The sequence below is a fragment of the Embiotoca jacksoni genome, unplaced genomic scaffold (genome assembly GCF_022577435.1).
Source record: "Embiotoca jacksoni isolate LCO1_2020_lvr unplaced genomic scaffold, fEmbJac1.0.p SCAF_13, whole genome shotgun sequence".
Lineage (NCBI taxonomy): Eukaryota > Metazoa > Chordata > Actinopteri > Embiotocidae > Embiotoca > Embiotoca jacksoni.
Genome location: NW_027185263.1, coordinates 1,084,847 through 1,099,483, shown reverse-complemented (window position 1 = coordinate 1,099,483; position 14,637 = coordinate 1,084,847). Strand labels below are relative to the sequence as shown.

At 44.1% G+C, this 14,637-nt stretch overlaps 1 protein-coding gene across 5 annotated transcripts in view; it reads left to right on the top strand.

The window, feature by feature from the left end:
* Nucleotides 1-14,637, top strand: part of zbtb16a (zinc finger and BTB domain containing 16a) — a 130,814-nt gene that overhangs the window by 71,046 nt on the left and 45,131 nt on the right. For all 5 annotated transcript variants that reach the window (XM_069145842.1, XM_069145840.1, XM_069145837.1 and 2 more), the window contains one exon: nucleotides 14,565-14,637. This exon is cut by the window's right edge and continues 14 nt beyond it. In XM_069145842.1, coding sequence (XP_069001943.1) covers nucleotides 14,565-14,637 — 73 coding nt within the window. The remainder of the gene's footprint in view (nucleotides 1-14,564) is intronic.

Below are 14,637 nucleotides of genomic sequence, written 5' to 3'. Positions count from 1 at the left end.
AGAATTGTCTTTTAACTTTATTGTTGCCCAAAATGAGGCGAGCCAGAGAGCTAAGCTCAGCCTCTCATAAATGATAACTAATTGGATCTCAATGTCATCTGTGTTGAGGGTCTGGACAGGATCTGAACATGGGGATTTTCTTTATCTTTTTTCTTGACTTTACCCACCGAAATAATATCCCTCGCGCTAACACCCCCGTTCAGGGGGGGAAACAGATGACCTAATGGAAAAGAGCAAGTAACCTCTGTATGGTGTCATTTGGCAGATAACGCGGCCTCGATGACTACGAGGTTCTGTGGTATTTCCAATCGAGTTTCTTCCCTTTAATAGCTCTTGTTGTGAGATTTCCCTAATTGATCCGATTTTCCCGTTTGAAGTCAGCACTTATTAAGTTTTATGTGGAAGATTTAATAGGGTGAAAGAGAGTATTTTGGAATCAAACAAAATAAACAAGTATGTAAATCAATGCACCTGAGTGCAGTAAAAGAAAAACAACAACAACAACAACAACAACTGCATGATTCAAGCATTTCCTGTTGTTCAGCCGTTTGAATGTCCTATCATCTGTATTTCAGTCATGCCTCCAGTTGTTAGCTTGGCTCGGCTCTGCCTCTTTTTTCCTGAGCTGAACTGACTCACACCAACACCAGTTCAGCAATAACAAGTGCTTAGCGATTAACTAATCTTCCCACCATGACGTGAGGAGCTGCAGACGTAGTAAGCACCTGACTTAAAAAAAAAAAAAACAACACAAAAAGCAGCAACTTTTGACTCTGATATTAGAAGAAGACGTGATCGTTTTGGAAGTCTTGCTTCCTTCAGTTCGGTACTTTGTTTGCCGGTTTACACTCTTCCCTTCTTTGTTGCCGTTTTACTGCCACTGGATCTCCCTGCTTTCCTCTCAGGCCTCGTGACTCCGGCCTTAATAAACTCTGCATTGCCTTTGACAATGTGTGACTTGAAAGCAGGAAATAATGGGCCCTAAACATTAAATCTTTACAGGTTATTGACCTGGGAGGGAGAGAGAGAGGGAGGGAGGGAGGGAGGGAGAGAGAGAGGGAGGGAGGGAGGGAGGGAGGGAGAGTGTGCACATCAGCCAACTTCTGCTATGATTTCTCAGCTCATGGGCATTTTGGTTTGTTGTAAAACAGAAGTTTTTTTTAATGCAGTCTGCAAGTTTCCTCAGTCCCCCCCCCCCCCCCCCCCCAAACACTTCTGTGAGCATGAAGCCGTGTGGACGCGCCGCGTGGACGCGCCACGCTGGTGTTTGATGAGCAGGACGTTGGTGTCTCTTGTGACGCCGGTAAACGTTGTTCTAGTTTTCCTTCTCTGGGTCTTTTTTTTTTTTCGCTGCAGAAGAGAGAGAAAAAAAGAAGCAATGCAACAAGTGTCGCTTCTGTGTCTACATTTTTGTGCAATTGCCTTCAACCTCAGCCCACCTCCAACACCCACCCCCCACCCCCCACCAGAGGGGGGGGCAGCAAACCAGAGCCAAAATGAGTTTTCCTGCCTGAATCCTGCAGCCATCTCATCCCTTCTTCTCTTGAACTATAAATGCATTTACAGCACTGTAAAGAGGATGTCAATTGCTGGATTCCCAGCAGCTAGCTGAGCTGGTGGTCATGGGGGGGTAAGGGTTCAACGGCTGGTCAGACTCTCAGGTCTGCCCCCCCCCCCCCTCCCTCCCTTCAGCGCATGCAGAATAAAGCTAATATTGTATGTAAATGAGTTTGAGTGCTGCTTGTGGCGTCGCCCGGGCCGGCTGACGTCAGTCCGAGTCGGTCCAACGGTTTGTTCCACGTATCTCAGCGACTGCAGGTCCGATAATGATGAAATTTGGTGTGAATGTTCACGTTTCAAAGAGAATGAATTGAGGCTTTCCTCATTACAGATCATATTTTTATATATATGATGGGTGGTTTTGTAATCCGCTGACAAACAACGACATCTTGTTGTCATCTGGTAAAAAAAAAAAAGAAAAAAAAGGACCGTAATGATCGTAGTTTCGTGTTTTGTGTAGTTTGAAAGGGTTTTTTGATGCTGGATAAGTTATTTTAATGAGAAGCAATAGCATGTCCTAAATATGTGCTTACCCATAATGCACTGCACACAGTGAACAGAAAAACATCCAGACTTCTGGATGCTTGTTTGAGAGGGAGTTTCCAGCTTCTGTTTCACGTCAGACCGCTTTGGAAAAAAAAAAGAGCGATGAGTAAAATATGTGACGTAGAAAGCAAACAGGAACATTCCTGAGCTGGAGAGGAAATAAATAAAACTTTAGTTGAGTTTAAGCTCCTGAAGAATTAAAAGAGCAAAAAAAAAAAAGATCTTGAGATCTTGACTGCAAGATGATCGTTCTGAAAACGATGACCTCACATTTCCATAACAGTATTATCTGATGAGAACATTATCAATGAGCACAGGGGTTTATTTTTTTAGCCTTTCATATTTTTGTTGGTTACTCTTCTGGTTGCTCTCGTGTGACTGGTTTTGTGCAGATTATTCATGAATTTATTGTTCACACTGGTTGCTGACTGGCAGTTCATTACTTTAGTGATATCAGCTACAGTTACTAATGTGGGATCACTAGTTGCAATTTATGTTTTATATGTAAAAATACAACTGACCCCGGCCCAGTTTACTGTCGGTAAATCATATTTATTCTAATGAACTTTTATTTCAAGTCACGCCGAGTCAACAACATTTCCTCGTGAGAAGATCTCCATCGATGCAGCAGAGTCACGTTTTTGTCAGTTTCATCCAATCTGGATCTTTTTTGTGAACCAAGACTTCATCCCAGTTTTACCGGTCTTTCATATTCACTCCATCTTTAACTCTCTTGTTGGTGATAAATACTTTATGAAATAGACATGTAATGACCACCAGTTGTTTTTTTTTGTACACAGTTTTTAAGCTGGTAGTTTTTTTTCCAAACATGGCAGTGAGCTTCTGTCTCTTCATGTAATCTGAGACTGGATCTCTGAGCTGTTTGAGCAACACATTCGTTGCAGGACTCTTTGTTTCAATTTGATTCAAATCCAAACATCTGAAGTGCCTAAAAACTTTTGCAGGGCTGCACCAGAAGCCCACCCACCTCCGTCCAATCAGCAGCTATTAATACCAGCTCCTGGAGGCTCTTCAGACTCACTTTGGCGACTCACTTCCTGCCTCTTCACACCACTTTTTCCCGCTCGTCGTAGTACCAAACACATCCTCCACTCTGAACCCTGGAGATATCTTTGTGTCTTGTGGCCTGCAGCAACACAGGGAAAACAGAGGGGGGTTGTGGGAGAAGCTGGAAACACATGGCACCTTTCACCTTTTAGGGGCAGCCGGGGAAGAGGGGGAGGGGGTGCATTGTCTGACATGTCTGGCAACAGCAAAGTAATTACTAGACAGAAAGCTTCAGCATATAAGGTTTGGTGTGTGTGTGTGTGTGTGTGTGTGTGTGTGTGTGTGTGTGTGTGTGTGTGTGTGTGTGTGTGTGTGTGTTTTCACCTGAGAAACTTTTTTACAACCTGGATCTTGATTGAGTTTTTGTGTTTTTTCCCTCCTATCAGTCGGAGCGGTTTACAGATGCTGGCAGACGGTTTTATGTCCGTCCACGGGGCATCGCAAATACAAACCCATCTGACGACAATAAACTTTCACCTTAAAACTGACCGGTGGGACATTTCCCTCAAAAAAAAACGAGAATATCAAATGTCCGGTGTGGCACTGCAAGTCAAGGGATCCTCAAATTAATGTCCACGGTGATTTATTATTTGATATTTGTGGAGATTATCCAGACTGGTGGGGTCATGTCCTACCAAACCAAACTGCCCTTAGAGCTGCACAAATGAGAGCAAATAGGAAAAGAAAAATCTTTAGTATGACATTAAAATGAAATGAGGTTGAAAACATCCAAAAGATAATAACATAAAAGGGAGCTCAAAGCAAAAGAACAAACCTGGTAACACGTCACTGAAGGGTGAATGAATCACCATGAATTCCTGCAGGACTTCTGCAAAGAATTCGTCCTGATCATGTTTAATAAATCATAATCATCGTTAGTTACTGCTTTATTTCATGTGTTGTTCATGCATGAGATCATGAATGAAAGACTTTGACCTCATGTTACTTCCTGATGATTTCATGACGTATTAATGCAGGAATTCATGCATGCATGTCATTTTTTGTGTCATTTTATTGGAAGTTTTTGACCAAATTTGAACCAAAAGTCAAATAAAATGAGGATATGTTCTCTAATAAATACGATTTCAAATGTGAGTGGAAGATTAATTTCAACGTTATCTAATTTATGGCTCATCAATAATAATCTCACTGAAGTTATGATGTTTAAAAAAGCCAAAGAAGTTTTTTTAAATGTTCATTTGTGTCGGTGCACATTTCAAACCAGGTTTCTGGGATGTCATAGACAGTTAGAAAGTAATAGGAGTTGGAGGGAAAGAGGTAGATGGGAGGAGGAGGAGAAGGAGGAGGAGGAGGAGGAGGAGGAGGAGGGGGGGGGCGGCTATCCGGCTGTGTTGGACTGAGATGCCCTCGATCTCCCAGGGGGCAGACGCTCTGGAAATGGCTTCGTCGTTTTCATGGAAAAAAAAAAGTACTGCGAAGGGGAACAAGAAAGAGAAATAAAGAGGCGAACTGTGGAGACTGTCTGTGACCTTACTGGACAAACACATCGATTTGCAGGCAAAATGGATTAAGAGGTTGAGCCGGGCAAAAAAAACAAAACAAGGGTGACTGATGTTGCAATGTGAGCTCATCCATTTTGAAGGGGGGCTGAATTTAGAGGCTTCATGTGGAAGTGTGTTGTGTGTTTTTCCCAGTCTGACTCTCTCTCTGTGTGTGTGTCACTGTGTGTGTGTGTGTGTGTGTGTGTGTGTGTGTGTGTGTGTGTGTGTGTGTGTGTGCGCGCGCGCATGCGAACACTCTGCGAGTCAATATTTGTCTGCTTTGCCGCGTCCCTCGACATCCCATTCGGCGCAACAGACCGTAAAGCTGTCAAATGCGACCTGAATATTCTGTCTTCATCTGCTTCCTCCTTCTTCCTCCTCCTCCTCCTCCTCCTCCTCGCTTCCCTTTGATTTCTTTTTTCTTCCTCTTTCCGTCGATAACAATATCATCGGGAGCAAACGTGTTCTTGTGCTTATGATGGCTTGTCTACCCCCCCCACTCCCCCTCCCCCCCACCTCCCTCCACCTCCCATAGAAAAGCGAGATTATCTCCTCTTATCTATATTGCTGCATTTGAACAAACCATAAAGTCATTTCTGCCCGCTGTGAGTCGATGTCGGATATTTTGTAGAACCAGCGTGTTTTATAGTGACTGTACAGTACATGAAGTATTTTCCGTGTGCAGCTACTTTTTGCTTCCTACACGGACGTCACATGACTTTTTACAGTTACACACGTCTTGTTATTCGTCCCATTAAGCAAATAGTTATTGCACTCGTGAGTTTGCAGGCGGCATTTCTGTCCTAACTTCACCACGATGTGCCCGTCTGATTGCAACTGGGTTATCTCTTGGAGGATAATTTTGTTTTCTATGTGTATAATTTATTGCTGTGTGTTGTAAAAACTCACAAAACAATATGCAACATTTTATTGTGGGCAAAATCAAAACTGACGCATTTTAGCCACACGCCACCTGTGAAGGACACGCCCACTAGGACGAAGGGAGGCTCAAAATAAAATCCTATAGCATCTTATTTATCAATAACTGACACATTAAGAGCTTCAAGGTCAACAAAGTGCAAAAAGTGGCACTAAATTGAATACAAATATAATCCAAGCAATAGAAAATGGAATGTGGAAAAACCTGCATCCAACCTGGCATCGTATGAAGAAGACAAGAGAATGAAGTGATGAAGATACAACAATAGAAGGGACCAACAGCACATGGAAAATATTATTATAAGAGATGTATGTATGTAAAAGTGTTCGTAGCTTCCAGGTCTGTAAAATGGTTCTGATCCAGAAGTGTCTTCAGCTGCAATACCAGCGAGTGCCACTAGAGGTCGGCTCCAAAAAGCCTCCGGCTCCATAGACTCCCATTCAACTTCTCTCATCAAATCCAAAGTGAATAAAATGTGTCCATCAGTTATCTCGGTGTTGTTAGCTAAAGTCACTCCTTCTTATTAGTTTTCTGGAGGTCCATCTGAAAATAATCCCTCATTCATTAGAAAAGAAGATTCAAGAAGACCTGTTTTTGGGGGTGTGTCTGTTTGATTGACAGGCCTGTGGTGCAGTCAGGTTACAGCTATCGGTGGGCGGGACGTAGTATCGTCAGGTTTCCGATCAGATCGGTCAGATCCACCTCTGGCTCCTCCCCCAGCTCGTCCAAATATGGTCACTTCCTGCTCCAAACCGCTCCGAACTAGTAAAGATGGTGACGGACAGAATCTGAACTGGAGGATTCATAACGACCGTCCGTCACTGTTTGTTACCGTTTGTATTCATCACGCGCTTCCTGGTGAGATTTATGCTCGCTAAATATATATTTGCTAAACTTGATGCCAGCCTATTAACGGTTGTTAAAATGACTTTTCCCACCGTTACATGCTCGGGCTGCAGGACCGGTGTAAAAATATGCGCTTGTGTAGTTGTTGTGTTGCCATATTGCAAAATCATCCTGTGGGTGAGCGTGTTTTTCTAATTTTTTTGAGGCAGCCTGGCGCCGGCCCAGACTTTCTCTCCGAGCCGTGCTGGGAGCGCGGCGGCGTTCCCCTACTCCACTGCAGAGTACAGACAGTACCGCGGCCTGTCCTCTCCAATTGGCAGCCTCTGTGCTGCTGTAGCACTGATAAGAGGCTGCTGTAAATAAAACTGTACAGCAGAGCTCGTTATGAATGCTGAAGGTGGAGCGATGAGGAGGGCGGCTGGGGGTGGAGGAAGGGGGAGGGGGGCTGGGGTGGTGTCTGTACTCATTGTTCTGACAGCACACTGCGTCGTCCGTGTGCGTTCCCATGTTGTTGGGGTTTTTTTTGCTACTTCTTATGTGAACCAGACGGACTTTAACTTTATTGTTTTCTGATACTTGTTGTCGTTTTGGCTTCAAAAAATAAATTCAGCTTCTAAATCAAGTCGAGACGTTTGGAAATCATCGTTTTGTTTTTTTTGTCTGGTTGTGGGAATGAACGCGATTCCTCACAAGTGTAGTGAGACCGACGTGTGTGTGTGTGCGGGGGAGTAGGAGGAGGGTGTGTGTGTGTGTGTGTGTGTGTGTGTGTGTGTGTGTGTGTGTGTGTGTTTATGGATTTTTGCTGTTTTTTGGTACTGAGAGTACTTTCTTACGTAAGCCATTTATGTAGGCTCAGTGCACAGCCAGGCTATGTTTTTGTTGGTGACTGCATGCGCTTGTCTCCCTCCCTCCCTCTGTCGCGCACACACACACACACACACACACACACACACACATACACACACACACACACACACACACACATAACCACACATACACACACACACACACATACACACACACACACACACACACACACTCTGTCTCCCTAATCTGCCTGTCTGCCTCTCTCTCTCTCTGCTGCCCTGTTTACACTGTTAAAAACCACTGAGTGTGATATTGCTCGGCCATCGACAGATCCGCTGTAATTAGCCTTTTTAATTTCCCGTTTAGCCTCCCTGACTCCTGCAGAACGGATCATTCCCGCACCAGTATGTAGAAATACGAAGTTGCACAGGGATTAAGAAATGTGAGAACAAAATCAGGTCTGAAACTCAAGTTAACGATCCCAGATTCATTCCTGACTGCGTCCTTTCCGTGGTCCTGTAATGTCTGCCTGTTGTTGTGCGTTTTTCAGGTCGCTGTGACCGGGTCAGTTTAGAGGAAATGGGAAATTTGATTCAGGACAGGTTTTTTTTTTTCTTTTTTGTTTAAGCCGGATGGAAATCCCTGAGAGCACAAAAGAAAATAATCCCAGATTTAACGCGGGTCAGTTCAAATTCAGCAGCTAATTTGCTCTCTGTGATTTTTATTATCATTGAGTCGAGACTTTGCCCACAAGGTCTCATGTTTTTACCCTTTTCTGGGGTTTTCTTTGCAGTTTTAACATCCATAAAATATACTTTTGTGGTTTTACAACCATCTCTATGTACTTTTACATTTCCTCAGTCTTGTAACTTGCTCCAGAAATGACGTCTTGGTGTTTTCTTCTGCGTAAAAAGATGAACAGTTTGTCGTGAAGAAGGTAGACATCTGACATGAGGCTATGACATCACAAAATGTCCGACCTAAACAACAGCTGATCCACTGAAACAAGACAATCATTTACATGAAACCATATTTCCCACTCTTCCTTTTTTTTTTAATCATGTTTTCTGTTCCTGTTTTGTTCTTTTCAAGTTAAATGTTTTAAATTAACACAAAAAGCCCAACAACAGCTGATAACAGCTGCTCTGTTGTTGTTGAGCTGTAACACAATGAATCACCTTTTTATTGTGGTTTTATTGACGATAAATAAATTACAGAAATCAGGTCAAATGTCAGAGAACTCATAAAAAACTGCAGGTTGATCTTAGAAGATAATAATAATAATAATACTTCCATTCAGAAGACTACATAGCAGTAAATTCCACATATTTATTGAAGTCCAAAAGACGGCTGGTATTTTATTCACTCCCGAGCTGTTTGTTTGCCACGTTGTTGTTGTTGTTTTTGACATGTAATGGATGTTACAGAGGTGAGTGTGTGCAGCGGGCTCTCCTCATTGTGGCAGCGCTCGGCAGCGTGGAAGCTCTCAGACGTGTTTTTTCCGTGTAATGGATGCTAAACGGTGTCACGCCATCTCACGCGGGCGGGCGGGTGCACGCGAGACTGTTTTTTTGACGACTCATTGTCCCGACTGGAAAACAGAAGCTCTTCTGCACGACTCTGCTGATTCCCTGGAAAGTCGCGGGGTGTTTGTTTTTTTTTGTGGCAGGGGAACGAATTTCTCTGGTGAATTAACGCTCGTGTTGCATCTGATCACGAAATGACCGAAACCTCTTAAAGAAAAAGACGCATGTTTTTTTTTTCCCCTTTATCTCCCGTTCAGGGTGAGACTTTGAACTCCCAACATGGTGGCCTACTTTTAGTGTTTCGCTTCGAGCAACGACAGCCTCTATGACTCTTATGTTTAATTCTGTTATTGTCTTTGATGAAAGATTCTGTTTAGACTTTGATCCCCAAGGGGGAGGGATGGAGGTGGGGGGGGGGGGGGGGCATCTGTTGCAGACTTAGCATATATGCTCTACCTGTCAGAGGAAGTAGGTTGGGGGACAACAAGTGTCGCGTCGACAGCGAAGAGCAGAGAAATCTTCAGTTTTCCAAACAAACGAGGCCTTTCTGTCTCCTCGGACGTGTTTCTCCTGAATGAGACGAGACTCTGAATGGCGGCATTATGAGATCACATCACTGAACTGGATGATGCGATACACCCAGCGCACCCACAAAAAAAAACAAAAAAAGAAAAAGAAACGCCCGTGGAGGTCGCTCTCTGCATCATAACACAACAACGGTTTGCATTTGCAGCTCTGCTTCCAACGCTCACATCGAATGAGGGTAATAGCAAATAGGACGTTGCACCATCGCCACATTATTTAGGGAAATTGCAGAATGAGCACTTAGTATGTCAGGGGAAATTACAGGCGAGGGAATGCACCATCACTTCTCTGCACAGCGGGCTAATCCACCATCCTCATCACGTCTGCACGGCGAAGCGCCGCCGCGGCCGGGGAGGCCCGCAGCAGTTAACTCTGAGTGAAACACTCTTGAATAAAGCCAAACAAAGGAGGCGGTTACGCTCAGCGGTGAGCACAAGTTTAAATGCGCAAAGGAGAAAAAGTGACGTAGAAGTTGAACACGCGTTTGGATACGAGCGGGTTGTTGTTGTTGTTTTTGATCAGATCCTCTCCGGCTTCTTCCCCTTTATGAAATAACGGAGCCGGGCGGCGCTGCAACAGCATTTGAGCAACTTATCAAGAGAGGGGAAGCGAAAAGGGAAGTGGCTTCGGTGGCATGTGGCACCTGACCACCACCCCTTCCCCACCTCCCCACGCACACACACACACACACACACCCACACACGCACACACACACACCCACACACGCACACACACGCACACACACACACGCACACCAACTCAACACGGTGGTTGTGCAACTTTTTATTATGTCAGCGGAGAGCTGGATGTGTGGCAACGGGGCCAGGCTAACATCTGGAAACGCCTTTTTATCTCTCTTTTGAGTCTTCATTCAGATATTCCAGACATCTCTCAGATGTTAAAGTCACTCCCTTCAGGAAATCAGGATTTCAGGGTCGCAATAATTAACGCAAATTCAAGCAAACTTTTAGTTTTTAATTTCCCGATTTTTCCGCGAAAAATGTCGTCAACAGAAACTTTGCTGAAAGTATTAACGGCATAAAAAAATCTTTTCAAACAAAACTCACTTTATTAACAAAAATAACTCAACGTTTCGAGTTATCAAAACTCGGTACCGGAACAAAAGGGAAAACAGGAAGTGCCGGGGTTTGTGGGAAACGTGTTTTTCACATTAAAACTTTCTAATTAAATGCTTATTATCAAAGGAAGTGATTACATATTACTGTATGCTTAAATACTTTTAAACACGTGAAGAGACTGTTGAATTAACATGAATTATACAGCATCTAAAGCTTTTATTCTACATTCGTCACAAACTTTTAGCTCCTTGTTTCTCTTAAGTTCAATAAATAAGTTAAATCACAGGAAATGATGACATATTTATTCCTTTATCAGGTAGTGCTTTAAAAAAAAAAAAAAAAAAAAAACTTTTTCTAATTCCCACAATTTTAAGACAGAAAACCAAATTTTTCAAGAAAATCTGCTGGAAAATCAAACATTTCTGATCGCAACAGTCACCAAACACCTCCTGGAGGAACCGTAAATAATCTAACTTGAGGAATTTGAGTGTATTGAAGGAGGACTATTATTTATAAGAGTAACAGTGCGTCTCCTCTGTCCCAGCGTCCCCGTCCTCCCCGACTAACAAGTTCCCCCTCTCGTGATCAAAGGGGCCTCGAGATTTATCACTTTAATTTGGCTGCTAAACCGGCCGATGGAGGCCGTTACCAGGCCGAGGGCCCCCCCGTTAGCACTTAGCCGGCTAACCGGAGTGACGGGCATCTGGCTGGGTGGCTGCCTGGCGGCGTGCAACCTGGACTCCCCCTCCTCCCCCCAGCTGCCCCGCGGTGACCTCACAACTCGCTTCTCCTTGAAGCAAGGCACCATGCAGGCACTTCCTGACAATTTATGTCCTCGTGCCACAAGCGGGGGCATGCCCCGCACTAAAACCCCATCCCGGCCCGCTCAGCTCGCGCCCCTCGGCCCCCCACCAGACCGCTCGTAGAGCTGCAGCGCTGTCTGGGAGGCGCAGTCGTTACCGTGCCAGTGTTAAGATCGCTGCCTTTTCTGTTATTGTTGTTATTTATGTAATTGAAACCGTACAAACACAGACGTGAATGTGTTCTTCCCCTGCAGGCAGCCGCCGGTGTCCGTTCATGATGCTTTTGTTTTTTGTATTCGCTCACAGTTTCACACCGACGAGCATTTCAGACGTATTAGGATCCGCTGTTGTTGGCGTCGTCAGTTAGTGCATCAACACAAACTCAACACTTCAACTTTTATAAGAAAGAAGCGCCCCATTAAAAAAAGGCTTTTATTGTGAAACATTTCTGGGTTGATTGGAAGTCGGGCTGTATTTCCTCCGCCTGCTGTTTTAAACGGCTTCGTTGGTAGCTGTAGTTTACCGTGTTTTAAACCCGCCGGTTGTCTTCGCTCCTGTGAGTGTCACCACAGTTCCTATGGCAACCAGGTACCCAGGCAGAGGGAGGAGCTAAAAAACAGTCCCACAAAACAGAGCTATAGGAACTTAAAAAGTAGTTCCTGCGGTCCGAAAAAACCGCTGAATGTTCGAACTTCCGTCTGGCGTGGTCCTCTGTAACTGATCGCTCGTCTTCAAGCTCCATCCAGTTCGCTGCCACTTGATTTTCATCGATTTTGGAAATTAATTCAGATTCCTGAACAGCCAGAAAAATGCATGTGCATGTGGTAGACAGTAAAAACATCGATGTGAACGGAGTCTATGACGGAGCTGCAGTTGTACTGGAGCGGTTATAAAAGCGTTTCCCAGGTTGTCGCTGCAAGGGCGATCGATGAGCTCCGATCGATCAGACGCAGAAGGAGTCCGGTGAAGGTGAGCGGAGCCGGCGCGCCACGCAAAATACAAAAATAATAAGCACAGAGTCCAATCAGAAGTTGGAGAAGCAACAGAAGCACTGTGTGATTAATGCAAATCAGGGACATGAGTGGGGGTGCAGAGGGGAGGCAGGGGGGGCTGTCTACATCTCCACTACATGTCTTCTCCTCCAAAGGTTAAGTGGATGCTTTCGCCAGCTAATGCGGCCATATGCTCGTCTGTGCATTCTGACACCGGCGCGCCATACGCTCGCGCTGCAAATTATGCCTCTTGAATATGCAGCCAATTAGAAAAAAGAAAAAAGAAAAAAAAAAAGGGCCATCGCTCAGCAGCTCTTTAGTCTGAAGTTGTTAAGCTAGAAATATATCTTGTGACATCGCAGATGAAGCCAGGATTTGCTGGCTTTTATAGGTCGCATTACAGCGGCCTCTGATCCAGTCACGCTCACTTGTGTGGCGTACCATCTTTTGCATAACTTGTTGCATAAGCACTCTGCTGGCAGGCACACTCTGTCATGTACGGTCCGGGTCATTTCTGCTTTCGGTCGGGCTTATTACAGTACAGGCCGTTCCCTAATGTCACTGCGGTTGCAAAACCACACAAGCCATCCCCCCCCCCCCCCCCCCCTGAGTTTTTTTTTTTTTTTTTTTCCTTTTCTTTTTTTTTGTGTCTGTCATCTAAGAATCGGCTTCCTGTTTTCATTGTGTTCTCTCTCTGGAGGTGTCGTAACCCAGGAGGCCGTGCAAGAACAAACCAAGGTCTAGTCGGGAGAGATCGCTCTGTGCTAGCACTGGAAACAAACACACACACACACACACAATATCCAGATGTTCAGCTGTGTGTGTGTGTGTGTGTGTGTGTGTGTGTGTGTGTGTGTGTGTGTGTGTGCGCACGCGCGTGCGTCTTGTTTGATGTGTTATGTGTATGGCATGTACAGTGCTCGTTGCCAAGCCATAAAAAGTATTTTGCCTGAGCCTGATCTGATGTGCCCTTCAACAGCACCCGGTATGTGTGTGTGTGTGTGTGTGTGTGTGTGTGTGTGTGTGTGTGTGTGTGTGTGTGTGTGTGTGTGTGTGTGTGTGTGTGTGTGTGTGTGTGTGCGCCTGCTTCCCGCCTCTCTTTTCTTTTTTATTGTCGTACAAGGCTGTACACATTCATAAAGTGTAGGTGAACACAGCGATGCAGATCGCAGCTTGAAGAGCTGCATACTTGATCTGCTCGCACAATCAGAAGTCGATTGTGATGAAACAAAAGTGGAAGACTTCTCCACAACAACTTTATGGCTGCGAGTCAAGAGGCTGCTCCAAGTTAAGAGTCAGCGTCGTATGTTGAGCTTAAACAATCTGTGCAGGTGCTAACTTGGATCTACGGTGTATTATTGACAACATATATCTGTTCATCTAGAAGATAAACTTGCAGAAAGAGAAGAGGAAGCAGAAGAATGGTGTCTGGACTCTTATTACTGTTTGAATTTTGTATTTTTTTGGGGGGGGGGGCAAAATTAGCCTCCATTGATCACCTGCCAATATTTGCATATTCATAAAATTTCAGGGTTGAATCTGACCAGTCTGCAGGCGCAGAGATCGACTCATCAAATTATAGAGCTAAATGTACCGTAGGCTAAAGTATTCATTACAGTTCACCCATTAATCAATCAGAAAAATATCAAAATAAAAAATGAAAGAGGATGAAATAATAAAAGCCTAATCTTCATGTAAAGCTATCAGACGGATTATTTTGTTTATTATCCCACAGGTTGCAGATGAAGTTTTATTATATCCATGTAAAAGTGAAGCATTATTGAAACGATTTTAACTTTATATTTATTCAACTCTTATAGCTTACTTACTTATAAAAGTTTGAATACTGTGATTTTCAAGCCAATATCAATGATTTTTATTTAAGTATATCAGCTCATATTCATTTTTCTGGCATAAACAAACATTATAATCGGGATTTATTTCATGAATTTTGACTGCAGACTTCTTACTGCGTTCCTTATCAGCTCACATAATGACCCATTTTTTCATATTTACGTTGAGCTCAATATATTATTGGTTTCTTGATTGTTGGTGTTATTGATTCACTTTGTTTTTAACAAAACACTCCTCCACCTGAGATCCTCCATCTTTAGCCCTTTTCCAGTGAAAGCTTTTATTTTACTTGTAATTAACATGATCCTAATCTCAGTTAATCTTTATCAATTGTCCCCAAGTGTAAAGCCTTAACTGTAAATGATATCTCTGTCCTCATACAGCCGTTCCAGATGTGCTCCGTGTGTTTGAGTGTGTATTCAGCAGCCGTTTTCTCCTCTTCTTCTTCTTGTCCAGCTGGTGAGAAGGCCATCGTTTGTGATCAGTGTGGCGCCCAATTCCAGACGGAAGAATCCCTGGAGGCTCACCG